Source organism: Muscardinus avellanarius, assembly GCF_963383645.1.
Source record: "Muscardinus avellanarius genome assembly, chromosome: 5".
In the NCBI taxonomy this organism is placed as follows: Eukaryota; Metazoa; Chordata; class Mammalia; order Rodentia; family Gliridae; genus Muscardinus; species Muscardinus avellanarius.
In genome coordinates, this window is record NC_137790.1 from 43,389,821 (window position 1) to 43,417,579 (window position 27,759).

The window sequence follows — 27,759 nt, forward strand, 5'->3', positions numbered from 1 at the left end:
TGTCAGTGATATTTTAATTACAGGACATTAAAATTTGCCTATAGAATTATTTAATAAATAAGTTTATAATAAGGGAAATTTATATTTAATAATTTTTAATCATTTTACTTAGCATTTAGCTCCACCATTCAGCTTGTAAACAATTTTCGTATTGCTTTTTTTTGTGGGGCATTTTTATCTGTGAGCTACACCCCAGCCATATTTTGTGTTTTTTTTAAAAACAGAGTCAAAATATATGATTTGCAGCTGGCCTAAGTTGCTGAAGCTGCCCATGAACTTGTGATCTTGTTTCAGCTTCCCAAGTACATAAATTACAGATGTGGTCCACCACACCCAGCTCTTTGTATTGCTTTTAATTATGTTTTAAAGCTACACAAGAATATATTAGTTGATTGATAGTATATTGGTAGTGTATATAATACATACATATATACATACTCAAAGCTTACAGTAGATCAATAATATCAGTGGGGATTTCAATTGTGAATGTTAATAAAACAATGTAAGCCAGGCATGATGGAAAACAACTGTAATCCCTGTATTTGGGAGTCTGAAAAAGAAGGATCGCCAGTTTGAGGCCAAGCTCAGCAATTTAATGAGACCTTATTTCAAAATTAAAATTTAATATAGGGCTGGAGGTGTGGCTCAGGGGTAGAATCCTCCTGGGCTCAATCTCCAGTGCCACAATATAAATAAATAAGTAAATAAATTAATAAATAAGCAGGGAAGCAATATTGTATCAGAAGGTGATATGCTTTTTTATAGCCTTTATCTATAATCATAGGTACTATTATATTATGTAACTATTTCATATTATTTGGTTTATTACCAGATGTTCAATTAGAATAGATATTGGTCAGCACTGTGTTTAGAGAATCAGGAATGTACAATAACATGATGCCATTAATCCCACTGGTATTAATTTCTAGATCTGCTCACTTCTAAATTACCTTCCTTTTTGAGATCTACTTTCTTCTATGCCAATTTTCCTTGTAGTATCTTTGCAGTGTAAACATCTCATTGTTATTTCTCCTTATGTGTCATTATGGATAGTTTTTCTTAAAATTTTCAGTACTTTGGCTAACATCTCTGTCATTTTATGTCATGTCCTAGAATAAACTGAGAATTAGTATACCTTATTTAGATGGAGATTGTTTTAACCAATAGTGTTATTATACATTTTGCTCAGTCAAGTTTAATAACTCTTATAACGATGCCATTGTTCCTTCCCTTGCACAGTAAAACTTCCGGGACTCAGAACTTATGTTGACCCACATACTTATGAAGACCCGACACAAGCTGTTCATGAGTTTGCTAAGGAACTAGATGCCACAAACATATCGATTGACAAAGTTGTTGGAGCAGGTAACTCTCTCAATAGCCCTACTGCCAACCCAGCATGCTTACCACAAGCTTAATACTGTGAATAAGGATGCTACTTGAGATTACTCAGTTTTGGGTGCCTAAGTATACTGCTATGGAAAGAGTCCTTTTCCAATTTCATGATCAAAGTCAGGCAACAGATAAATGGAGCATTTAAAGAAAAGTAGTGATTTCAAAGGTGCCAGACTGACAGACTCTCAGACCATGGCTGCCTTTTGTTTATTGAATTTTAGAGGTGGTGGCAGCTACTGCTCTAGCTTCCCTTGGCTATGCTGATCATGTTTCACAAAGCCAATGGCTCAGTAGGGATAATAGGATAAAAGTGTGTCTCATTTTAAATGAATCCAGTAACTGAAAATTTTGATTTTCAATTTAATATTCTTTCTGAGAATAAAAGAGCAAACAACAAAAAATTAAATCTTGATACACTTTACATAAATTTTCTTAGAGCTATTTTAAGTGGCTTTTATTGGTGCCTTATAGTTATACTATGCATAAACATCTCTTTATATACTCACCACAACTCACCCTTGAGTAGGTAGTTTAAATAACATGAATTCCTTTATTTTAATACTTGCTTGATGTTATGTAGTCAATTAGTATTAAAGTTTCTTTATATAGACATTTCTTTATTCTAATCATTAATTTTCTCAATTATAAATCTGTTAACAAACACTCATGGAGTGATTATTAATAAAAGTTGCATTTTAAATAAAATATTGGATACATATAAAATAATGGTGGTTTATATATCTAACATAAGCACATGGATAACCCTAATGTGTGGCAGTATGCATAGAATTACTACTATTTAAAATAAAAAGGAACCATGCTCACCAATGAGATTTGTACCATCATAGAATCCTTCAATACTTCTCTCAAAACAAACAAAACTAGTTAGGTTAGAGTGAAAGACTGAGACATTAACTCACTGAATTATGCATAGCCTATCATATCAAATTTTCTACATGTACTATATTTATATACTTATGACTTATGCTTCTCTACACAAATATACATTTAATTGCCTTTATTTTTTCTATATGCCAAAGCTATATTTAAAAGTTAAGTAGTAGTTAGTATGCAAACAGGACAATCTGAGTAATTCATATTATCTAAATAAAATGATAATTTTCTAAAGTGATCTAAAACTTCTCTTCTGATTTTTTAATGTCTTCTCCTCCTAAATTCTCACATGTGCAGGTAATATTAAAATATAAAACCAAGGTACATTAAAGAAACTAGAGCAGGTACTTCTAAGAAAATTTCCTCATATCTCTGCCCCATTGCCAAAAGAAGTAGACAATCTTTACTGTGTCACTGGTTCCATTCTGTTTGTGAACATTTCTGTGATGCACATTTCTGTCTGGTTGGTTTTAATGCTGACCCACAAGAGTGCACTGTCCTCCAGCGTGGAAACTGCACTAGCAGGAGCTGTACAAGGATTTTGCACACTCAACTGGAGTCAGATGAGGGAAGAAACTCACTTATGCTCAGCCAGGGTACAGAAAGTCAGAAGGACATCGCTGTCACTTTGACATCTGAGGCCTTCTGCATGGGTAAAAGATTTAATATGAAAATATGTTGTTGACAGAGCCAGATATCTACAACTCAGAATTTTGAGACAAAAAATACTCATTAAAAATTATATTGTCTAATAGATAGAGAAAGGCCCACGTATACTAAATCACGTGATGATCCCTGATGCCCAGTCAGGATTAGAACATACCCTCTTTGACCTTTCTCTCTTCAAATATTTTTGTAAGTGATTAGATACATGGCCTGTATTCTGGCTTTTGTGGCCAATATCCTCATTTGCTACATTATGAGCAATACAATTGGGCCTGTAATATTTTAAAACTGGCCTCTCTTTTAGGTCAGCTATATTTCTAGAAGAATTCAATATAGTAGACTCAACCAGTTCTGGACTGCCGTGATTTGCCTTCGGAGGTTTTGTCATTACCAAAAGAAACTATGAAAAAAATTTGAAAAGTTACCAAATTTTTACCATCTTATATTGCAGCATTTCAAATATATACAAAATAGATGAAATAGTTTATTAAAATAATGAATAACCTAAAGGAGGAGAAAGGAGGGGGGAAGAGGGAAATCTCTAAAACATACAATGTACTTAAACATATCAAAGTCAACCATTAAGCCAAGCAAGGGAAGGAGGGACGGGGAGGGAATGGGGTGGGAAGTGGGTAGGGGTTAAATCAGTGATGTGTACATGTATGTACACACAAGTTTTTTACCCCAATATGATGTATGAATATAATGCACCAATAAAAAATTTAAAAAATGAATGTACATCTACCCAATAACTATCAAACTATAACAACTTAAATACTGTCAACTAACAAGTCATAACAACCTTGAATTAATTTCTATGGTGTGTGTGTGTGTGTGTGTGTGTGTGGTGCTGGGGTTCACACCAGGGACTCCACATGCAAAGCTAGTGCTCTAACACTGAGCCTGAGCTACACCTCCAGCCTCTCATGACCAATTGCTTTCATCAGTAGACTTACCTACCTTCAATAATTTTTAGATTTGTTTTCATTTTTACTTAGAATTGAACCCACAGACATTCTGCCTCCAACCTTTACCTCTAGCCTTATTTTTATTTTGAAACAGCCTCTCACTAAATTGTTGAGAGTCTCCCTAAACTGCTGAGGCTGGCCTCACCTCTGTCTCAGTCTCCAAAGTACTGGGATGATAGATGAGCTCTACCACAACTGGATACCTTTTAAATTTGTAAAAATAGCTTTACATTATTCATACAAATTTGATAATTATGCTAAATTGGTTAGCAACTATCTTTCAATCTTAGAAAGGCTACCAATTTCAGCTGGTGACAATACATTAAGAGTTAAATTGACCTAAAGACTATATATATATATTCATGTGGGCTGAGTCTCTTTCAAAGACTTTGTATAGATTAATAAATATTACTGTATTTCCCATTTACATATTAGGTCTTAAGAAGAATTATACTTACATTGCAAAGGATAAAATTGAGCCATAAATTAAGTATCTTATAGTAGTAAATTTCTATTAGTGAGGAATTCATAATGATTAAAATTCCTAATTGCATTCCTCAACTAACCACTTTTTCAAGTTTAGATATTGAAAATTTCTGATGAAAGAAAATGCATATTAAATTTTTAATTTATGCTTGGCATTCACATGGTATTTAACATCAGTGGCTCTTTAGGTGGGCATTCTTATCTCTATTTCAACAGATAGGAAAAATATAGCCAAGATTTGAATGGCCATGGTCACACTAAATTGAAAAACCATAACTTAAATCTTGTACTTTCAAACTTCAAAGCTCAGCCTGGACACTAAAGATCAAATAGTTCTATTTTTGCTGAATTTTTTTAAGATTAAATAAGCTAATTCATACAAAACACTTAGATAACACACAAGTATTTTTATTATGCTTCTTTTGTTAATGGAGCGGAAAAATGGGCTTTGAGACTAATGTGGTAAGGGCCATTCTACTTAAATACAAGTAGAATATTTAAGTAAATTATAGAAATATTATTGTAAATTTTGAATTGTGCATCATAAAATACACTATCAATTCCCACAAAGCATACCTATTTTGAAGGGCAAATAAAGAAAACAATGCTATACATTTTAGATTTAAAAAACCAAGATCTGATGGCTGATTTTTGTTCGAAATAATTAAATTTGAATTTTCTTTCTTGTAAGTGCAAAGTGAATTTGAAGAACAATATAAAACTTGACTAGATAAAAATGTTAGAGATTTTATTAGATCAGTCTTAGTTAATCTGCCTAGTACAGTTTTTTAATTGTTATAAAGATAATTACATTAACATTTGGCATTTTTATGGCTTTTATTAGTGATAATTTTGAATATTTACCTGGTGGAATGAACATATTACTAATATTCTGAACATTAACATAGAGCCAGGTGTGATGGTTAAGAGGTTGAGACAGTAGGATTGAAGGTTTGTGGCAACTCAGTGATCCTTCTGCAACTTAGTGAGACCCAGTTTCACTAAGAAACAAATAAAGAGTAAAATTGGGCTGGGAATGTACTTTGGATGTAGAGTACCCCTGGGTTCCATTCCATATACCACAATAAAAAACAACATATATACACACACCTGTGTCCTGTTATCTCTTAGAATGAAGAGAGAACCTTTAACTGATTTACTTGAAGTTTGAACCCTTATTTTAATCTCTTACAAAATAGTATTTACAAATATGAGTCTAATGTAACATAAAATTTTTATACACAATATACATTTTTATTATATAGCTATACACTTTTGCTATAAAAATCTAAAAACTTTATAAAGAAACATTTTATAAATAGTATATATAATACAGTTAAATAATTAACACAATTATTTATATGCAATAGAGACAATTTTGGCACTTTTTGAAATGTACAAAACACTTGCTTAAAAAGAAATGTGAAATTTTAAAAACACATCATATTACCACCATGCACTTGTAAACACCTATTATGACTGTCTTACATTAATACAGAACTTGACATTTTATAAAAGAATATTCTTTAATCAATGCACTTGAACTTTGAACTTCTATCCTTAGTCTGCCTAATATGGTACTCTTAGAAAATACTGTTCTTTTTTTCATATTTTATTTTATTTATATGTGGAACATATTGAAAATGGTATACATTTAGACTGTGCTTGTTGCCCTCTGCCCCCGCCCCGGTTCCCCTTCGCCCCTCCCAATAATGAGTGTCCAGGTTAACCATGTTATATTCATACTTTTACACATATTCAGATATAGCTCCTCCAGTAATTAGCTTCAGCCTTCTTCCTCTCCTATCCTTCCATTCTAGCTTTGCTGAGATTTCTCCAACATTATCTGAAGTCCCTCTGGCATTCCCACTACTTCCTAGTTTGGGCATATTAGAGAAAACATATATCCCTTCTCTTTCTGTGCTAGACTGATCTCACTTAACATAATGTTATCCAGATCTTCCCAACTTCTTGTGAATGCCATGATTTTGTTCTTCTTTATAGCTGAATAAAATTCCATTGTGTGAATTTCCCATAATTCTGAAATCCATTGATCTGTTGATGGAGACCTAGGTTGATTCCACATTTTGGCTATTATGAATTGTGCTGCTATGAACATAGGTATGCATATGTTACTGTAGTTCTCTGATTTCAACCCCTTAGGAAAGATACCCAGAAATGGTATAAGCCAGACCATGTGGTGGATCTATTCCCAGTTTTCTAAGGAATCTCCACACTGATCTCCATAGCAGCTGAATTAATTTGCACTCCCACCAACATTATAAAAGAGGTTATCTTTCCCCACATCCTCGCCAGCATTTGTTGTTGTTTGATTTCTTTATGCTTGTTACTCTGATTGGGGTTAGATGGAATCTCAGCGTAGTTTTGATTTGCATCTCCCTGATGGCTAATGATGTTGAACATCTTTTCATGTATCTATCAGCCATTTGTAGCTCTTCTTTTGCGAAATGTCTATCATTTCAGTTGCCCATTTCTCGATTGGATTATTTGTTTTGCTAGTGTAGAGTCTTTTGAGCTCTTTATATATTCTAGATATTAGCCCTCTATCAGAGTGGTGGCTGGTAAAGATCTTCTCCCATTCTGTTGGCTTTTTCTTTAGGTTCTTCAATACACATTATTCACCACATTAAAAAAAAAAAAACTGAGAACAAAACCACATGATTATATCAATAAATGCTGAAAAGCTTCTGACAAAATCCAGCACCCATTTATGTTAGAAAATACTAGTCTTTAAAAAATGCTTGTCCAATATGACAAGAAACTTGTTATCACTATCACCATCATGAATATCTGTCATACATTAATATGAAATTTGTCATTTTATAAAACACTTTCATAATCATTTTTTCATTTGATCTAAATATAAACTCTTAAATTGTAGGCATATAATTTAATCTTCTTCATATAAGTATGAACTCAGAAAAGCAAATAGTAACCATCATTTTATTTATTTATTTTATTTTGTTTGCTTTTATTTGTGCATTATAGCCTCACAGCATACTGTATGTTATGTTGACAATGGCATACATGACCCCAGCCCACTTCTCCATTTCCCTCCCTTCCAATACCAAATATCGAGATTGATAGTGGTATATTCACATGTATACACCTATTCAAGGATAGTATTTTCATGAATGAACCTTAGTTTTCCTCTTCCTTTACCCTTACTTCCTGGTCCCACTGAGGTTCTCCTCCATTATCTGGAGACTATCATTTCAATGTCACTTATTATATGTTTGGCACAGGCTTAAGTGCATTACCTACATTAATTTTTTAACTGTATATTAGCCTTTTGAGATATAAACAATTAGTGTACCCATGTTATAGACAAGGACATAGAGACGTTGAGTGAATAAGACATTCACTTAAAATAACAAAGCTTTCAGACCCAATGGCACATGCCTGTAATCCCAGTGCTTGGGAAGCTGAGAAAGGAAGATTATAGGTTCAAGGTCAGTCTCAGCAATTCAGTGAGACCCTCAACAAATTAATGAGAACCTTGTTTGAATATTAATAAATTAAAAAAAAAAACTGGGAGTATAGCCCAGAGGTAGAACATCCCTGGGTTTTCCAGTACCAAATAAATGAAAATCACAAAGCTAATAGAGAACAGAGCAAGAATTATCCTAAGAAAGTTGGCTCCAGGATTTGTGTTCTTAACCACAGTTTGTATTATCTATCCACTAAACTGACAAGTGATATGTCACTAAGTGGTAATGACATTCAAGTTTAAAACATAGTCTTTTTATTATGGTGACTCATGATAATGGCATATTTTAAGGAAATCAAAGTTTATTATGAATGCTGCTTTATGGTTTACACAGATTTCATATTTCTGCCAAATGAAATGGAGCACTCTGGCAATGTTCAGATAATCCTGAGTAAGAGAAGAAACTATTTCTCTTGCTTGCTAATTCTGACAATGGCCAGCATCACACGGTAACTTCTTCTAATATTTCCACATCTCTGATAACATCTTCTTACGTAGAGTTAGCAAGTCAAGGAACTCTCTCAAGTTCTGATCTCTAATTCTTACATTTAAGATACCTTTTTTAAAGAAGAAAATTATGCTAAGAAGATAGTTCTACAGTGCTTCTTTAAATAAAACATGCTTTGTTTTACTGGATATTTTAATAGTATTGTTCTCTGCCCAAAATTCTGGAAATCCCTAATTCTCTCTATAATTCTAAAGAAAGGATAGCTGTAAGTAGGGTTCACTTCTCCCTACTCCTACTATTGGGGAAATAGTTACCAACCAACAAATAAACAAATAAATAAGAAAAAATTGGGAAGGAATTATCTCCTTTCTCTAAGGTGTGAAGCTCATATAAAACTCACAGTGAAAAGATAAGACCACGAACATTATGTTATTCCATAGACAACCCAAACATTAATCATATGAGGAATCTTAAAATATTTCCAAAATAAACCTCTTATTCAATATTAAAATTTATTTTATGTGATGTGATATAAAACAGATATAATAATCCATATAATATTAGAAGTTCTTCTACAATATAGGACTATTCTAGGTGTGGTGCTATATACTATTTTGTGTAGAGTCTTTTATCTAAAGAAGTTCAAACGCTAATGCAAAGTAAATCTCGATAGCAATATATTTTGATGGTAGAAAGCTTGTACCCATCCATTTCAGGGCAATTTTGTGTCAAATGGACTAGAATATTTAATAATCAGCAACTCTCCATATTCAACAAATTCTGGATTAATTGTACATTTAAAATACCTTTTTATTGAGGACATTGACTCTAAGAAGATATTTCTAGAGTGGTTCTTTAGATAACAACATGCTTGATATTTTATAGTATTCTTTACTATCTTTAGAAATAATAGTCACAATGCCGGCGTGGTGGTGCATGCTTGTAATCCCCGTGCTTGGGAGGCAGAGACAGGAGAATCGTGCAGGTTCGAAGCCAGCCGTGCGCCCTGGCTTAGGAGACCCTGTTTCCAAATAAAAAAAATGTAAAAGAAGGTCTGGGAGTGTAGCCCAGAGGTAGAAGGGCTTCCAGGAACCCCAGTACCAGCAAAAAAAAAAAAAAAAAAAAAAAAAAAAAAAAAAAAAAGAAGAAGAAGAAAGAAATAATAGTCACATAGTCACAAAAATGAGAAATCGTATGCTCTCCCTAATATTTGGAAGCTAGGGGGAAAATGGTTCCTAGGAGGAACTTGAGACAAAGAAGGAGAAACTACACATGAGCAAATAAGATGACCTAATTGAGGGGAGTGGGGGAGAGGGAAATTCCCTAATGTACAGGATGTACATTAACAGACATATCAAAGTTAATCACTAAGCCAAACATGAGAAGGGGAGATGGGGAAGGGAATGGGGTGAGAATCGGGTAAGGGCTAATTGGGTGATGTGTGCATGTATGCCTCTATCATCTGTACTCCATTAAGATGTATGACTACAATGCACCAATTAAAAATTTTAAGAAAGAAAAAAAATGGCAAGTTAATAATGCAACACACTAATACTTCAATAAAATGAATTGAGGGCAGATGCTTCCTTACTCATTCTTAGAGAGTCATTATATATAGACAAATTAATCTGCTTAGTATGAAAAATATGTAAAAATATGTGAAACTTCATCGAGGCTTCTCTCATAATATCTGTGCTAGCCTGTTGATTATCCTGGAGTAATACTAGCTATTAAAACAGTGACACATTTGATAGATCAAGTTTTCAACGTTCGTCTTTTTTTTATATTGCATTTTTTCTAATGTGGTTCTTTAAAATGTACAGAATTTCCAACAGTTGATTTTCCACCAGAATGTAGATGTCCTGGTGTTTTCTAGGCAGTCTCATATTTCCACATGCCCAAATAATCCAGAAGCCTACAGTGGACATTTTACAGGTCAAAAGCATAAATCTTAATGAGACTATTTAAAGAAAACAGTTGCTATCTACCTATTTTTTTATTATATAATTATTTACACTTTGTTGCTGATCCTAATAGGTGAATTTGGTGAGGTGTGCAGTGGTCGCCTGAAACTACCTTCCAAAAAAGAAATTTCAGTGGCCATCAAGACCTTGAAAGTGGGCTACACAGAAAAGCAGAGGAGAGACTTCCTGGGAGAAGCGAGCATCATGGGACAGTTTGACCATCCCAATATCATTAGACTGGAAGGAGTTGTCACTAAAAGTAAGTGAAGTCATAAAACCTGCTTGTTTCTATGCTGGGAAAACATTGGTTAAGCCATAACTCAATCCTTTAAAATTTTTTCTTTCTTCTTTTTATATGTATCTTCAGTTTTAGCAGAAAGATCAGTTTCATTTTAATATGCCTTTCTTTGACAATAGAACAAAACAGTAGTGTAGATCTTAAAACTCTTTTAAAAATATGAGTTAAACGTTGGGGTACTTAAAAATGCTGACTAGAAGATAGTCAAGAAGAGAGCAGTGGAATAGGAAGAAGGAAACACAGTGATTCAACTTTGACAGGAACCTCTAGCTAGCTGACTTTTCTTTCATTGTTCATCAGCTTCATTTTAGTCTATAAGTCTTTACCTCCTCATTTTTCTATCCTTTAGCAAAATTATAGGCATCTTGGGAATGCTTCTGAGTTGCAAATATAAGGATTACTGTAGACCCAAGGCCTTTTCCTGATTCTCTTTAGGTTTCAAATACTTTCGATCCAGAGTCCCTGATGGATTCCTGACTGCTCTAGAGAAGCTATGGCTCACAGCCTGTGCTAGAGATAAGAATTTATTTCCATGACGGTTTTACCAGCCAAGCTCAAAAGGAATTCTGTGAGGCAGATCTGTGATTTTTGGCTCCAATCCCAATAAAAACCTCTTGAGAATGTGTTAGGACTTTTTTTTTTCCTCAAGATTTTGGAGCACAGGATGAAGAATAAATGAAATTGGCATCAAACTCCATACAGTGAAAGACAACATATGGCAGAGAATTTGGCATCCTTTAGGGGATAATTCATTGGCACTACATTTGCATACTCTACAGTTACCAACAGACATTCCCCATTATATTTTTCACAATGATATTTTTCTTTAATGTTACGTAGAACCCTTTCCAAATGGCACTAATACCTATTCTCACTATAGTGTGACTAAAATGCCATTTCCTTCTCTACCAGAGCATGATATAATTGAAATATACATTGATTTCCTTTGTGTTTTGAGATAAAACAAGTTGAATAAAGAACTTAACAATGTGAAATAATTTAAGAAGATGCCATATGCCCATGTTAAATCTTTTCTTTCCTTCTTTCCTTTTCTTTTCTTTCTTTTCTTTTTTTTTTTTTTCTGTACGGGAATGGAACCTGGGGTCTTCTACCTCTGGGCTACACTCCCAGACCTATTTTAAACTTTATTTGGAAACAGAGTATTACTAAGTTTCTGAAGCCTCACTAAATAGCTGAGGCTGGCTTTGAACCTATGCAATCCTCCTGTCTCAGCCTCCCAAGTACTGGGATTACAAACGTGCACTACCATGCCTGGCTCCATGTTAAGTCTTTTAAGAAGTATTTGTTCTTTGCCTCTACAAAAAATCAGGCCATATTAGTAATAATATTAAAATATTTTGTTTATCAATGTATTTTTATCGGTTCATTGTAACTATATATTAAATTGAGGTTTAATGTCACAAATATTTATGCATATAACACCTGGTTCATTTCCCTCTGGATCCCACCCTCCTCCTTCTTTATCCCCATTCATAATATTGAAATTCATATTAATAACTCAGGAATAATCATAGGACTGTTTAAACTGAGACCTTCATCAAGTGTCCTTCCTTTGTGCCCCATCTTGCTACCCAGATTCTCTTATCTACTATTCTACTGGTCTCTCTCCTCATTATATGGAGTCTCTTGTTTTCTTGTTTATTTCTAAATTCTTCATATGAGAGAAAACACATGACCCCTCAGTTTCTCAAACTGGCTAATCTCATTTAGCATACTAGTCTATAGCTCCACCATTTTCCTGCAAATGCCATAATATAGATAGTCTTTGTGGTTGAGTAAAATTCCATTGTGTGTATTTATCCTGGTTTGGTAACCAATTAAGCTGTTGGTCTATACCTAGGGTAGCTCCATGGTTTGGCTTTTATTAATTGTGCTGCTTTAAATACAGATACACATAAATCACTACAATATTCTAACTTCAATAGTTTTTTCATTTTTAAAATTAATTAACAAAAACACAGCACTATTAAGGGAACATATATGAGTCCATTGTTCCTTCAGTAAAGACCATACTGTTTTATGTCTATATAGAATCATAGTATCATGTCTCATTGGGATGTTAGTGTCTCCATGACATCCTTATCAATTGACTGTCTTTCAGATCTGAAACCCCACTCAAGGGAGAAAACCCATTTGTACTTACACAGCTATTCTTCCAACCCTTGATTTTCTCAAGTTTTCTGTTATGAAGTTCTTGTTAATGTGACTTTTTCACTATTCCATTGTTTTATTGTCACCTCTTCCTCGTGGATTAGATATGGTCCTTACTCTTTTGCAATTGAACAAACAATTATAAAGTATAAGTATCTTGTCTGACTAACATGTGCTAGAGATAGCACTAGGAACTTGTTCTGATCCTTTTACCTCTATCCCGAACTTGAAAACAGACTTTTATGTTTTATTCTTGCATTTCACTGATTCTTTTATTTTATGGTATTTTAAACCTTTCCTAACAATTTGGTCATAGCAAGGTATACTCCAAGGTTTAAAAAAAAATTCTGAAGATAATTAATTTCTGTTAATATATAAAACAAAATATAAACTCTCAAAAAGGGCAAGAATAATGACTAAAATAGAATGTAGGTTGTAGAAGGTATTTAATTTACCAATATTGAAAAATAAGAGATTGGTTATAGGAAGGAAGATCAAAGGAAGGAAAGAAGAGAGTAAAAGAGCATTGTCTTCTAGAGCTAGATAGTCAGTTTTTAAGTCATTAAGTTTCATGCGATTATATTTTACTCTTTTATCTAAATGTGTTTACTCAGTGATAAGCAACGCCAAACCACATTATAGTAAATTTCCTTTAGATATGAAAATGAGTTAATATATGGATTATGGTAACTAGACAAATTATCTATAAAAATATCATCCCTAGACAACCCTCAGAATATCAAGATGAAAATAACAAATAAATGCTTGATTAGCCATTGAGTTTTGAAAGGGTTTGTTACAAAAAAATGGGCAGCTGGTACATGATCTCCCTTAATTAAAACTTATTTGGTAATTTTTACATTTGTTATATTTTATATTTCTTTTATGGTCTCTAGGCTCATCATCATATTTATAAAAATACTAAACATTTTATTATTGATCTGTAACAGGTACCATTCACAAATACCTCATTTATTATATATTCTATAATCTTTTATGAGCTTACTGTTCATGTTTTATATGCTGATTTTAATATGTAATAATTACAAATTTATGTTACTAAAAACATTCCCCAAGACAAAAATAAAGAAAAAAATGCACTCAGAAAGTAAAATGACATTTAACAATTACAGGTATTAACGTACATTAAACATCTTATTTATGTCTGACTTTGTAACATTCTAATATGAATTATAAGTGCCTTATACTTAGAATGAAAGTTCTAAACTTGATACATCTCCCTGGTCAAGTAAGTATGTAAGAGACTGCAGAATTTGACTATATAAACCCCAGACATATCATATATTGTAAACACAATAAAGAATTAGACCTAGAATTGAATTTTTAACTCCTTAGTGGCATATTTAAAAGCTTTAAATCTGGCACCTTGTAATAACAGAAAGGAAATAGAAACTACTTACAGTCAAGTTAATATGGTACATTTAGTATATAAATATAATAACTTTGTTTCAAAAGAAGTTATTGATATTCTGTTTTATAAAGTTATATGGCTTCTAAAATATAGCTGCATAGTTCATATACACATAAACACACATACACACAGTTAGAGTGACATAGTTTATAATTAAATAAAATTATTGTATTTTAAAAAGTAACATGAGTATATCTGTAGGTAGATTAAAAATTAGTAGATCCCAAGTCAAATTTTGACCTAATCCTTCTGGTTGTACACTTCTTATAATAAAATTATTTACAGATACTTCTTCACATGTAACAGAATTAGCAGGATTATTTTACTATTAAAATTAAAGATCAAATATATGAGTATATTAACAAAAAATGTGGGAAGATATATTACTACTACCTCTTGTGTAAAAGAACATTGTACTTGTATAAAAGAAAATTCTTGAGAGATTAATCATTTTTGCTCAAAATAATTATTGTAATTATTTCTTAATTGTGTGCTTGAAAACACTGTCTACTATAATGTTTTATTTTCAAATTATTTAGAGAAAGTCCTTTACTCAGTCATTATATTTTAAATTATTTGAATTGAGGAAGAAACAATTTTAATGGCTTATTTTAGGGCTGATGATTCTAAACAAGAGAAGGTGATGCAGTCTCTGATCTTCAAAGTAGCAGAAAGCCAGTGCTCTTCTTTGCTCAGAACTAGGTACTAACATGTGTTATCAATTTTAGCTGAAGTTCAAAAGAATGGAAATTGTTTTTAGCAAATGTTTAATATTTCTGCCATCACACCATTAGTTATATGATGCTCAGACTCCAACAATAATTTCCATTGGCAACATTTTGCCTGGAAAAATAGGAGAAATTATACTGGATGGGATTGATGTATTTTTCCTTGGATTATTTTCTATAAATAATAAAAAAGGCACCATGCAATTCAGCTGTAACCTTGAATCATTCAAAAATGTTCTAGAAGGACATTAAGAGAAGTTCTCATAATTAAAACATACCTTTCCTCATGTAAATCCATGTAAGACCAAAGGCTTATACCTGAGTCTTCACCATCCTATTTCCTACACATAGAATAAGGGCCCATTGCTGAAATAAGATGTTACGACAACATGAGAACAATGATGAAACTTTGTTATTTCGTGTGTGCTTTTCTATAAAAGATTCCTGTTGCTCTTGTCTCAAGAGTACCACAATTTATGTGATATTCTTCATAGACAACACATATGTTGTATTTGTTTTACTAATAGTTTAGAGAAATAGTTTGTTGATATAACAAATTTTAGCAGCACTGATAATACAAGTCATCATATATTCATGACTGCAAATCAATAAATGAAGCAGAACATGTTTGATTATATACTTGCATTGATTAAATTAGAAAAATATCTACCCAATATATTAGCAAATAAGGAACTGAAATCTAATTTTACATGTTTAGAAAACATTTTTTTCTATATTTTTTATTGTCTACTTGTGTCTTTTGGATAAATTGACCACATTTAAATTGTAAAAAAGATTTGATATTGAGGATAGTTATTTATATAAATATGACATTTTTGAACATATTTGAAATAATAAATCCAATTTATAAAATTTGATAGACTTACATATGTCCAAAGATGGTCTTTTATAAAACACTAATTTACATATACAGTAGCTGTCCTACAGGAAGAAGAAATGCGACCATGCATAGATTTAATAACTAGGAAAATCTGGTAGTTTTACACAAAATTTTGCAGAAAAGGAGAGAAGTAAGCACACCTAACTTGTAAGGATAGTCATATCTTAAACTGTTTTCAGAAAGTAAAATGACAGGTTGTTGTAGTTCATGAACAAAATTTCAATAGCAACAGAGTCTTTTAAACTCTATTATCTAGCAATATATAAAATGGGAGCACACCATGTTAAAATTTAGTTTCTTCCTAGAATGCAAAGGTACTTTATCATTTATAATTCAACTAAGCATGGTGTTGCATGTTTATAATTTCAGTACTTTGGAGGCTGAGACACAAGGATTGCACAGGTTCAAAGGCAGCCTCAGCTACTTAGTGAGGCACTCAGCAACTTAGTGAGACGCTATCTTCAAATAACATATAAAAATTGGTCTGGGAGTGTAGCCCAGAGGTAGAAAGCTCCTAGGTTCTATTCCAAGTACCACACAAAAACAATTATAATTTCAAATATTCACAACATTGACAGAGAAAAAGAAAACTTATCTTAGGCACAGAAACTTAATAACCATTTGAACTTTTTTCTTTTATTAGCATATCACACACAAAAAAGGTATGCCTGATAAAGGTGTACTACTTGTGCACCAAAACAAACCTGCAAACCTACAGAAACAATATTCATTAGGATTCATTAAAAATATTTCATTTAAAGTAGGTAAAAAGCTTAGTATCACCACTTCAGTTCAGCACTGTATTAAATTTCTTGAACTTTCTGATTAGATAAGGAAATAAAGAGTAGAAAGCTTGAAAATTTTTCTTAAGAAATTTGAAAATTTATTTTTAAATTAACATAATAATTAATTACACTTACTATATGACTTGACTCTGAATGGAATAAGGGAAAATGAAATACAGTTCTATGATCACAGATATTAAATATTGTTTGAAGTTTAATGTACATAAATTTAAAAATATTAAGTCAGCTGGGCATAGTAATACAAGTTTGTAATCCCAGTAATTGGGAGGCTGAGACTGGAGGCTCACAGTGGCCAGTCTCTACTTAGTGAGGCCCTCTGCAACATAGTGAGACCTTGTGTCCAATAAAGAAATTTTTTTTCAAATAAAAAATTAAAAAATAGGGCTGGGGGTGTGGCCCAGAAGTAAAATGCCCCTGGGTTTAATCCCTATCCCCTAGTACTGCAAAAAATATATTAAGTCAGTTGAAAGTCCTCTATGTATTAAGATTGCAATTATGGTTAGGGAAGACTTGAGAGACTGTTTCTCTGCCTGATTTTGAAGAGAGGGATTATAATAGACACTATGTGATCAATTGTAATGGGCCCACTGCAAGGAAATGGATTTAGGACACAGACAAATGGAGCTGGCTCCTTCTTTCAAAAACTCAAAGATGAATCGATGTAATAGTGGTCATTTTAACAGGATAATATATTGATTAAAATGAAATTTAGAAAATATTGCTCTGCATTTTTGTAATTATTTAATGATAAACTCACAGAAAAATACCTTTGCTCAGTTGATTACTGTATTTTTATCAGTTTGTTAGGTAAAAGACATAGAAATCTGTAATCAAAACATTTTTTTCATCCAAAATGATTCAAGTATTCTGTCAAGGCACATGGAAATAAATTTGTAAATCTCATCATTCTTTCAATTTTTATCTTTATTTATTTTTTGTTTCCACCCTGATTTTGATGACGTTACTAATAAAAGAATGCCAACTACTAAAATCAAATATGTTGATTTTTATAAATCATTCTCATGTACTAAATGGTGTTTAAGTATTTTCAAACTAAGATACAGTGTTAGATGCAATTGCTGTTGTTAGTAAGACCTAATAGCATTTCCTTTGGAAAAGAAACTTAATTTTATTGATTTGTAATATTTTAATAACTCAAATTTTTTAAATTTGAATGTATATATTTTAATATAAAGATCAGAAATTGAAAATTGTAAAGAAATATTTGTATGACTATATATATATATATATATATATATATATATATAGTGTTATCCTACTCTTATTTTTATAGAAAAATGTAAGAAGATTGTGGTGAAATAGTGCTCAATCTGGAATTGTTAGACATTTTGAATCACATTTATTTTGTCATGGAACAGTGTTCAATGATTAGTAGTATCCCTGAGCCACTGGGGATAGTTAGGGAAATGTACTGATTCTAACAGATGGATCCATTTCCCTTTACTGCCTAATTATGAAATGTCACTATCCTCTCTATACTCATAAATCAGTTTAAGAACAAAAGAAAAACTCCACATCAAACTTTGTCTTGTTTATTTTTGGTGGAGTTTCTTTACGCCAGTCATAGAATAGTACTTCCATTGAACTCAATTTGTATACCCAGATACACGTTGGGGATCTGTGAGGGCTGTGAATGATATAGGTCCTGTCTTAAGGAAGCCGATCATGTAATTTGTACATCAAAATACACATGAAAGAGCATGCGAACTTGAGTACAAACACACGACATAATGTTCAGAAGAGCTGGCATTTTATAAATAATTCCCTGCTACATTTAATGCACGTTAGAACTTGTTTTCACCGCTCTTTCAGAGTCTCTTTTTGTTTAACCCAATTTATCAAAATCAAGATCACAAGAGAAACTTTTAAGATAAAATAGTGCTTTCTGAGGTAGAATATTTGTGATTCTGTTTACTCTGTGTCTGTACATTTGGTTTGCAGACTCTTTGAACTTAATGCAAAGCACATTTTCAGACTTTCCCATCTTAACTGATGTGTTTACAAATACCTAAATTATAGAGTTAAGCACAGCCTGATCTGATTTCTGAATGGTCATGGGGCTTTGGCTTAATTGACTGGTTTGACTTTTTAGCTACTTTTATTTCCCTTGCCAAACATTCTACTAGACATGCTAATGAGAAATGAAATGGCCATAAGACTGAAAGCCAGCAGGAAAGATTGGTCAGCAAATGTCTGAATAGCACACAGATGAAGTCACTGGTAGTATGAAGCAAAATATCGGCAACTATATTTAAAGTATGCATTAGGTATTGGTAGCATGCTATCATCCACAGAATTGTATTAGAGAAGGAAGGAAAACACTGATGATGGTCTAGAGAACATACACATAAGCAGAATTCATTCATTCATTCATTCATTCATTCATTCATTCACTCATTCATTCATTTTATTCCAGTCCAGGTCTCTGGAACCAGTAGTCTGGGCAAATCAGAGGTTACAAGAGAAGAGTGACTCGTCTATTTCTTCCTAAATATTATCAAATCAAACTTTAGTTAAAATTTGGAAAAACACATGTTCAAGCTCAAGTTTTGGGCTGAAATGACTGCCCAGATATTAATACCAATACAACTAGATCAACTAAGTATGTGTATAGCACTTTAGTTTATTGTTACATTATAATGGTACACAAGCAAAGCTGAAGAGTTAACTATACACATTATGATGACAATTGGGGAAATTAAAGAGACAACAAAAAACGAACAATTTAGAAAATTATTGTTTTTGACATATAAGAAATGCTAGTAATTTTTCCATAACCACAATTATATGTATTTATAATTCTAAATAATAAATTAATGTATTTTCTAATGAAATTGGATAAATGTATCAATTGATTGTAAAACATATTAAAGTTATCTGAGAAATTTCATAGAATTTAAATAATTTTTTCTTACCTCAATAAATAAAACACATTTCCTGGAATACAGTCAAATTATTAAATGTAGTAAATATAACCTTTATACTACTAATCCACAATTAATAACCAATATAAATTAATATTGTTCACATATAAAAGAAAAAAGCATAAAAGGGAAGGTATTTTGTAGTATCAGAATGGTAAACTAACCCTCATGAGAGAGAAGGTGCATATAAGGAAAGTTAATAATTGTGTTATACATTTAGATAAAAAACTATTATTTGCTCAGATTCTTTCAACAATATTCAAAGAAAATTTAAGTTGTCTGGATTTGGAAAAGGAGTAATTTTTTTCTTTCATGTAACAGAAAAAAATATATAAAACTTGATAGCAACTATAAAGTAAGAGAATTACAATGTTATATGTGTAGGCTTTATATTCAGAAAGAACATCAGGAATCTACTGGACTGATAGAAAATTGTGTGACTCAACAAGTTACTTAAATTCATAACACTTTCTAGTGAGGAAGCAGTAAAATGGATACACTGTATATTGCTAAAATCTAAGGATGGGCATGGTGGGGCATGCTTGTAGATTGTAATCTCTGCACTTGAGAGGCTGAGACAGGAGGATCACACAGGTTTGAAGCCAGCCTCAGCTACCTAGTGAGGCTCTCAGCAACTTAGTGAGACCCTGTTTCCAAATAAAATATAAAATAGGTCTGGGAGTATAGCCCGGAGGTAGAAAGCCCCTGGGTTCCACCCCTAGTATCACCCCCCAAAAAAAACAAACAAACAAACAAACAAAAAACTAAAAAAACCTAAGGATGTTGTAAAGATTAAGTGAGACAGTATATGTCCAGTACTCAAAAGATTACATAACTTTAATTAAGAAAAAGATTACTAAATATTGCTAGTATTTCCTGTAAATCAAAAACAACTATTTTCTGGTTCTTTTTGAATTTTTTAACTATTTGTTTTCCTAGTTATATATAATAGTTAAATTTTCATCTTTGTTCATGTAACAATTTTCTGTTAAAAATGAAGTCAAGTGCTATAGTATTTTGAGTAATTTTAATTTAAACCAATTTATATAATGATATGCAACAATTAAATAACTCATAACTTATATTTTAATATTTATTTTAGTTTTTGCCCATATATATATATAGTATACATAACATCCGTTGTGCTAATCCTTTTTTATGTTTTAAATGTTTCTCTTAATTATGACAGTGTATGCAGGTTGCAACTTTTGACTTTATAACTTGTTAACTATGTGACCTGAGCAAGTTAATTAACTTTGGTGTCTCAATTTTCTCATGAATAAAATGAAAATGTCAAATTAATGTATATAAATTAATTATCATTTTGAAAAAATATAAAACTTTAATATGCTTAATTAAAAGGTTTAATCACATTTAAAGCTACATTCTACAAAGTGCTCTCTACAAATTACTGCCAACAGCAATTCTAATTTTTTTCTTTTAAACATAACATGGGTGTTACAATCTAATATGTTCATTAAATATAGGTAAAAATCTTATAATTACTATTTCTAATTGTTTTGTATAACTCTCTTATACAATCTACGTAGACAGGAGTTTTGATTCAGTTGCTTTTGACCAGCCAGCACACACACAAAAGAATGTCTAGCATTTGATTCTATAAATATATGTAGGAGAAATGAAATATATTGAATTATTTAACTTGAAAGCAAAATAATTAATTTTGCAAATTAGCTGAAATGAAATAAAGGGAGGGAAAAAAGAAATATTCTGTGCTCAATAAAAACCATGCTAAGTAAACCAACTTAGATACTGTAAATTATGGGCCCTTGTTTTAAGCATCCTGTCTTCTCCATTTTGTTTTATTAGTTTTATTTTAGTGGTGAATTGTAATTATATATCATTGTGAGATTCAGTGTGTTAAGAACATACATGTTCCTTTCTCCTCCCTCTTCCCAGGATTTAATGAGACTGGTAATCTTTATTTCCTTTCTAGTTTCATTTTTTATTGAAAGCTAGTTTTTGTTTGGTTGGCCTTTTGCTTTTGCTTTCATAATTTTAACTATGAAATTTGAAAAATATGAAGAGTTCTTACAAATTTGCATGCATCAGTTGTATCAGAGTGTTTTACATATGTTCATCGTATGATATTATTTGGACTGTACTGATGACAATATATTTAAGTTATTATTCATCATATGCCTAGGTAAACCAGTTATGATTGTTACAGAATACATGGAGAACGGCTCCTTGGACAGTTTCTTACGTGTAAGTAAAATGTAATTTGTATATGTATATATTATCCACTCACATACATACTTATAAATGAGTTGTTAAAAATGTTACAGAAACTTTCTAACATTGTTCAATTAATTAGGTAATCTAAAATTCAAGTAACCGTGAAATTTTGTGGAAATAAATAGCAAGAATAAAACTATAAAATTCCATCTTTATCTTGCAACATACAAATACTAATGGTTTATATTTTAAAACAAATGAAAACACTCTTCTTGGATACTTTTTTCACACTCAGATTCACATTAATTCAAATAAGACTAAAAATAATTCCAAAGAGAAATATACATAACATTGATGTATGACAGAAATATTATCTTTTCTTTATTTAATACAACTTCTGTGTCTCATAAGATAGACTATCTGCCTTTCACCTACTACTGTTCACTCAGGAACTAAGCATCTTCTATAATGCTGAAATGTGTATAGTCTCAGTAATAGCATATCATTTTGGTTATATATACACACATATACATACACACATATACTTAGAGAATACATGTTTAAATTTAGAAGCTTTCTGTTTTATTATTTTATTTTTGCCGTTCTGGGGATTGAACCCAGGGGCATTCCATCTCCAAACTCCATTCCCATCCCTATTTTTTATTATTTATTTTAAAACAGGGTCTAACTAAGTTGCGAAGGGACTTATTAAGTAGCTGAGGCTGGCCTCAAACCTGCCATCCTCCTGTCTCAGCCTTCCAAGTACTAGGATTACAAGCAAGTGCCAATACACCTGGCAAAGCTTTATGTTATAAAATATTTATATATTATTTTTAAGTATAGCTCAAAAATATGCAAAAAATGCAAAAGTGCTAAAATGCAACAAATATTTTGCTAAGGAATGAAAAAAATTAAATCAAGAGAATACTTTCTACTAGTCATTACAGGGTATAAGAAAAGACAGACTCTTTCCTTAAGGTGCTTTATCAATTTACAAATTAAAATAAATAGATAATAGATGATTATATATACCACCATTCGTAATCATGGACAGAAATTTGTATACTTTAATATTCACTAATTAAATGAAATTTTTAGTAATAATTGTTTTAGCAAATCTTTCAAAACTATTTTTCAAATCATTTCATTGAAATATTAAAATAAATATTCATTTAGCATTATTATTTTACAGATATTTTTATAGATATATTTTTATAGATATATTTATAGATATATTTAGATGTGGAGTTTCTATTGGTATTTTACATTGACATATTACAGTATCAGTATATAGTTCTTATAGTATTATATGTGAATTAGTATTATCTGTACATCACAAACCATACATTTCCATTTGAATCCAAGTGAATTAGAAGCTTTTCTAAATAACTTTGTTTCTTACTGCTTTCTATTTTACAGCCTACAACTCAAGATTCGCGAGAAAAATCCACACAAAATGTCATTAAATGTGTTCTTCCTTTTTTATTATTTGTGTGTGTGGGGGTGTCTGGGGATGGAGCCCAGGGACATTAGACCTCCAAGAAACACCCCTCCGCCCTATTTTTTATTCTTTATTTTGAAAAAGGGTCTCACTAAGTTGTGCAGGGCCAAAGTAGCTGAGGCTGTCCTGGAACCTCGATTCTCCCGTTTCAGCCTCCCGAATGCTAGGATTGCAAGCCTGTGCCACCACGCCTGGCTAAATGTGTTCTTTATTTGAATCAATTTGTAAAATATCTGAAACCGAAAGAACAAAAACGTAAACAAATATCAACCTGAGACAGTCACAAGATTCCCTTCCTTTCTTTCCTTTCGAGTTTTTTATCTTAATGTTTCTGAGAAGGAGACTGTATATCATATAAACATCAGACACATCCTACTTTCAAGCCTGGTCCTGATTTCACCATAGCACATGGTACTGCAGGCGCTATGCAATTTTGTTTTAGTTCTACATCCATTCATTCATACATTTTGTTAATTTTGAGTGCTTTGAACTAAAATGTGTATAGTCAGCATTATAACAGCTTTTGGTATGTATGATTTTTAAAAGAAAAATATCTTAGGCTACAAAAACTTAATGTATTGGAAATATTTTGCAGAAACATGATGCCCAGTTTACAGTCATCCAGCTGGTAGGAATGCTTCGTGGAATAGCATCGGGCATGAAGTACCTGTCAGACATGGGTTATGTTCACCGGGACCTCGCTGCTCGAAACATTTTGATCAACAGTAATTTAGTGTGCAAGGTTTCTGACTTTGGGCTTTCAAGGGTTCTAGAGGATGATCCAGAGGCTGCTTACACAACAAGGGTGAGTAACAAGGCTCTCCCTCTTTCTTATCTTTATTTACCATTCCACGTCACATGAAACTTGTTAAAAAAATAACAATAATGACTCCCAATGCTTTGATAATTAGGCTGTCTATGGAAAGAAATATCTCTGAGAACTAAAATAGTAAATCTTATGCTGGGAAAAATAGATGGTCACTGTTTAAAATGTAATTATTTTAATTCTGAAATATAATACTTGGTTTAAGAAGCACCTCAAAAGCAGTATATAAACACCTTGCTACTTTTGGGGGGTTTCTTAAACCAAGTATTATATTTCAGAATTAAAATAATTACAAATATTTTATGTTTTCTCATATTTTATTATGGTTGAGTCACCTTCAGTAAATTCTCAAGACACTTGCCCAACTACCTTAATTTTAAAGCAGTTTTAAAAATTAATATCTGCATAAATAGATATATTGTTATACAATTTTCAAAACCAAGAAATAAAAGAAAAAAGCCCATAATTATGCCACCACTAGAAATATTTGTATGTTTGTGAATCAGTTCAAGAATTCTTTTTATCCCCATATAAATAAATGTAAGAGTAAGACTAGAATCGTCCATAAACATTATTATTTAAATATTACATATTATTCAATATTTTAGAGTAATGCATAAATAATCCTTTGACATGAAGTGGATGATTCTCTTCTGACTCATTTCAAAATTAGACCCTTTGTATCAATGAGAATGTACCTATTTTAAAAGCATACTTCACTACTGAAACTAATATTATCATTATTTCTAAATATTGATATTTAAAAAATAAGTTTAAAAAATTATATCTAATTATTTAAAATTACATCCATTTGATACACATAGTATTTGAATATTCATTTATATATTTATTGATAGATTTCCTTGAAATCTCATTTTTTAAATAAAATTTATTTCTAAAAATATTTTATTTTTAAAATTTTATTTCTTTATTTTTTTGTGCGGTGCTGGGGATGGAACCCAGGGGCTACTGAAGGTAGATCAGGCTATACTCCCAGACCTATTTTATATTTTATTTGGAAACAGGGTCTCACTAAGCTTCTGAGAGCCTTACTAAGTAGATGAAGCTGGCTTTGAACCTGCGCAATCCTCCTGTTTCAGCCTCCCAAGTACTGTGATTACAAGCGTGCGCCACCACGCCCGGTTTAGAAATTTTAGAGATAAAAATAGAATACAAATTATTGTCATTACAGATGGTACTACCCAAGGATAAAAAACATTAATATATGGGTTTTTATTTTTTATTTTTTAGTGGTGCTGGGGGTGGAACTCAGGGCCTTCTACCTCCAGGCTATACTCCCAGACTTATTTTAAATTTTATTTGGAAACAGGGTCTCACTAAGTTACTGAGAGCCTCACCAAGTAGCTGAGGCTGGCTTCGAAACTGCACTATCCTGTCTCAGCCTCCCAAGCATGGGGATTACAAGACTGTGCCACCATGCGTGGCTAACATTTTTAACTTAAAATTTTCAAAATAGTTTTTTGCATTTTTATACTTAAATAATTTATAATCTGCATTTAGTTATTAAAATAGAGCATTTTATATACATCTTATATAAAATATTTCAACTTATTAATAAACCCAGTATTTTTTAAATTTATTTATTTATTTTTATTTATTTATTTTTTGGTGGTACTGAGGGTAGAACCCAGAGGCTTTCTACCTCTGGGCTATACTCCCAGACCTTTTTTATATTTTATTTGGAAATAGGGTCTCACTAAGTTGCTGAGAGCCTCACTAAGTAGCTGAGGCTGGCTTCGAACCCGTGCGATCCTCCTGTCTCAGCCTCCCAAGCGCGGGGATTACAAGCGTGCACCCCCACACCCGGCTTCAGTATTTTCTTTATATATAAATTCAATATTATTTTGAAATTATTATTTCAAACCTAAAAATATAAAACAAAATTATTCAGATACCAAATATTATTTTGCAAATTAACTTAGTATTCTATTTCAATTATTTATATAATTTATTTAACAAATAAAGGCACTATCAATTGGCTATAATTTTAATGTTTTGATATTATTAGTAATAGTTTGATGTACATTTTGATATGCAAGTTCTTTCTCTATGTTATTACCTCTTCCGAATAAATATCTAGAGTTGATGAATCAAAATGTTTTCAAATATGTATGAGGATTTGGGGTTCTTAAATTGCTGAATCATCTTTGGTATATCAGTTTTCTGTCCTAGAGGCAGTACAGTATTTTTCCTATCTATAGTAGTATCTATGACCACCAGAAATTGTAGATCATTCTGAACCTTATTAACATTTCCTATCAAATTGTGAACTTTTTCTTTTTTATAAATAAATAATTTTATGCTTTTCATTGACAAATTTCCATCATCAGCATCACTACTTTTGCTCTTTAGGGTGATTGTTAATTAAATTAAAGGTTACTAGAACACAAGCCTTATGATAACAAGACAGTCTTATAATCAGGAAGGCCACTGAATGACTAAGAGGCAGATAAAATATGTATTGTGGATACACTGGACTAGGGAATAATTAATATCCCAGGTTGGATGGAGTAGAATAGTGTAAGATTCCATCATGTTATTTAAAATGCCTTGCAATTTAAACTTATAAAGTTTCTTCTAAAATATTTTTTTATTTTATTTATATGTGTAACATATTTAAAATGGTATACATTTAGACTGTTTGGAGCACTATCCCCACCTTATTTCCCCTTTCCCCCTCCCAACAGTGTATGTCCAGGTTAACCATGTTATATTTATACTTTTACACATATTCAGGTGTAGCTCCTCCATTAATCAACCTCAGCCTTCTTCCTTCCTATCCTTCTGTTCTAGCTTTGCTGAGATTTCCCCTCTATTATCTGGAGTCCCTCTGGTATCCCCAATGCTCCCTAGTTTGGGCATATTAGAGAAATATATGTCCCTTCTCTTTCTGTGCTTGGCTGATCTCACTTAATATAATGTTCTCTAGAACTTTCCAACTTCTTGTGAATGTCATGATTTTGTTCTTTATTATAGCTGAATAGAATTCCATTGTGTGTATTTCCCATAATTTTGCAATCTATTCATCTGTTAATGGAGACCTAGGTTGATTCAATATTTTGGTTATTACGAATTGTGCTGCTATGAACATGGGTATGCATATGTTACTGTAGTTCTCTGATTTCAACCCCTTTGGAAAAATACCCAGGAGTGGTAGAGCTGGATCATATGGTGGATCTATTCCCAGTTTTCTAAGGAATCTCCACACTAATCTCCATAGCAGCTGAACTAGTTTGCATTCCCACCAATAGTATAAAAGAGTTCTGCTTTCCCCACATCCTTACCAGCACTTGTTGTTATTTGATTTCTTTATTTTTGTCACTCTCATTGAGGTTAGATGAAATCTCAGAGTAGTTTTGAATTGCATCTCCATTATGTAGAACAACTTTTCATATATCTTTTGGCCGTTTATATCTCTTCTTTTGTGGAGTGTCTATTCACTTCAGTTGCCCATGTTTTGATTGGGTTACTTGTTTTGCTACTGTAGAGTCTTTTGAGCTCTTTGAATATTTTGGATATTAGCCCCCTATCAAAGTGGTGGCTGGTAAAGATCTCTAATTCTTTAGGCTTTCTCTTTAGGTTCTTGGTGGTTTCCTTT

General features: G+C 31.9%; 1 protein-coding gene across 2 annotated transcripts in view; it reads left to right on the forward strand.

The window, feature by feature from the left end:
* Window positions 1–27,759, forward strand: part of EPHA3 (EPH receptor A3) — a gene marked incomplete at both ends in the record, with an annotated part of 395,618 nt that overhangs the window by 317,192 nt on the left and 50,667 nt on the right. For both annotated transcript variants that reach the window (XM_080696115.1, XM_080696116.1), the window contains 4 exons: window positions 1,240–1,365; window positions 10,406–10,591; window positions 21,782–21,843; window positions 23,910–24,119. In XM_080696115.1, the coding sequence (XP_080552241.1) occupies window positions 1,240–1,365; window positions 10,406–10,591; window positions 21,782–21,843; window positions 23,910–24,119 (584 nt within the window). The remainder of the gene's footprint in view (window positions 1–1,239; window positions 1,366–10,405; window positions 10,592–21,781; window positions 21,844–23,909; window positions 24,120–27,759) is intronic.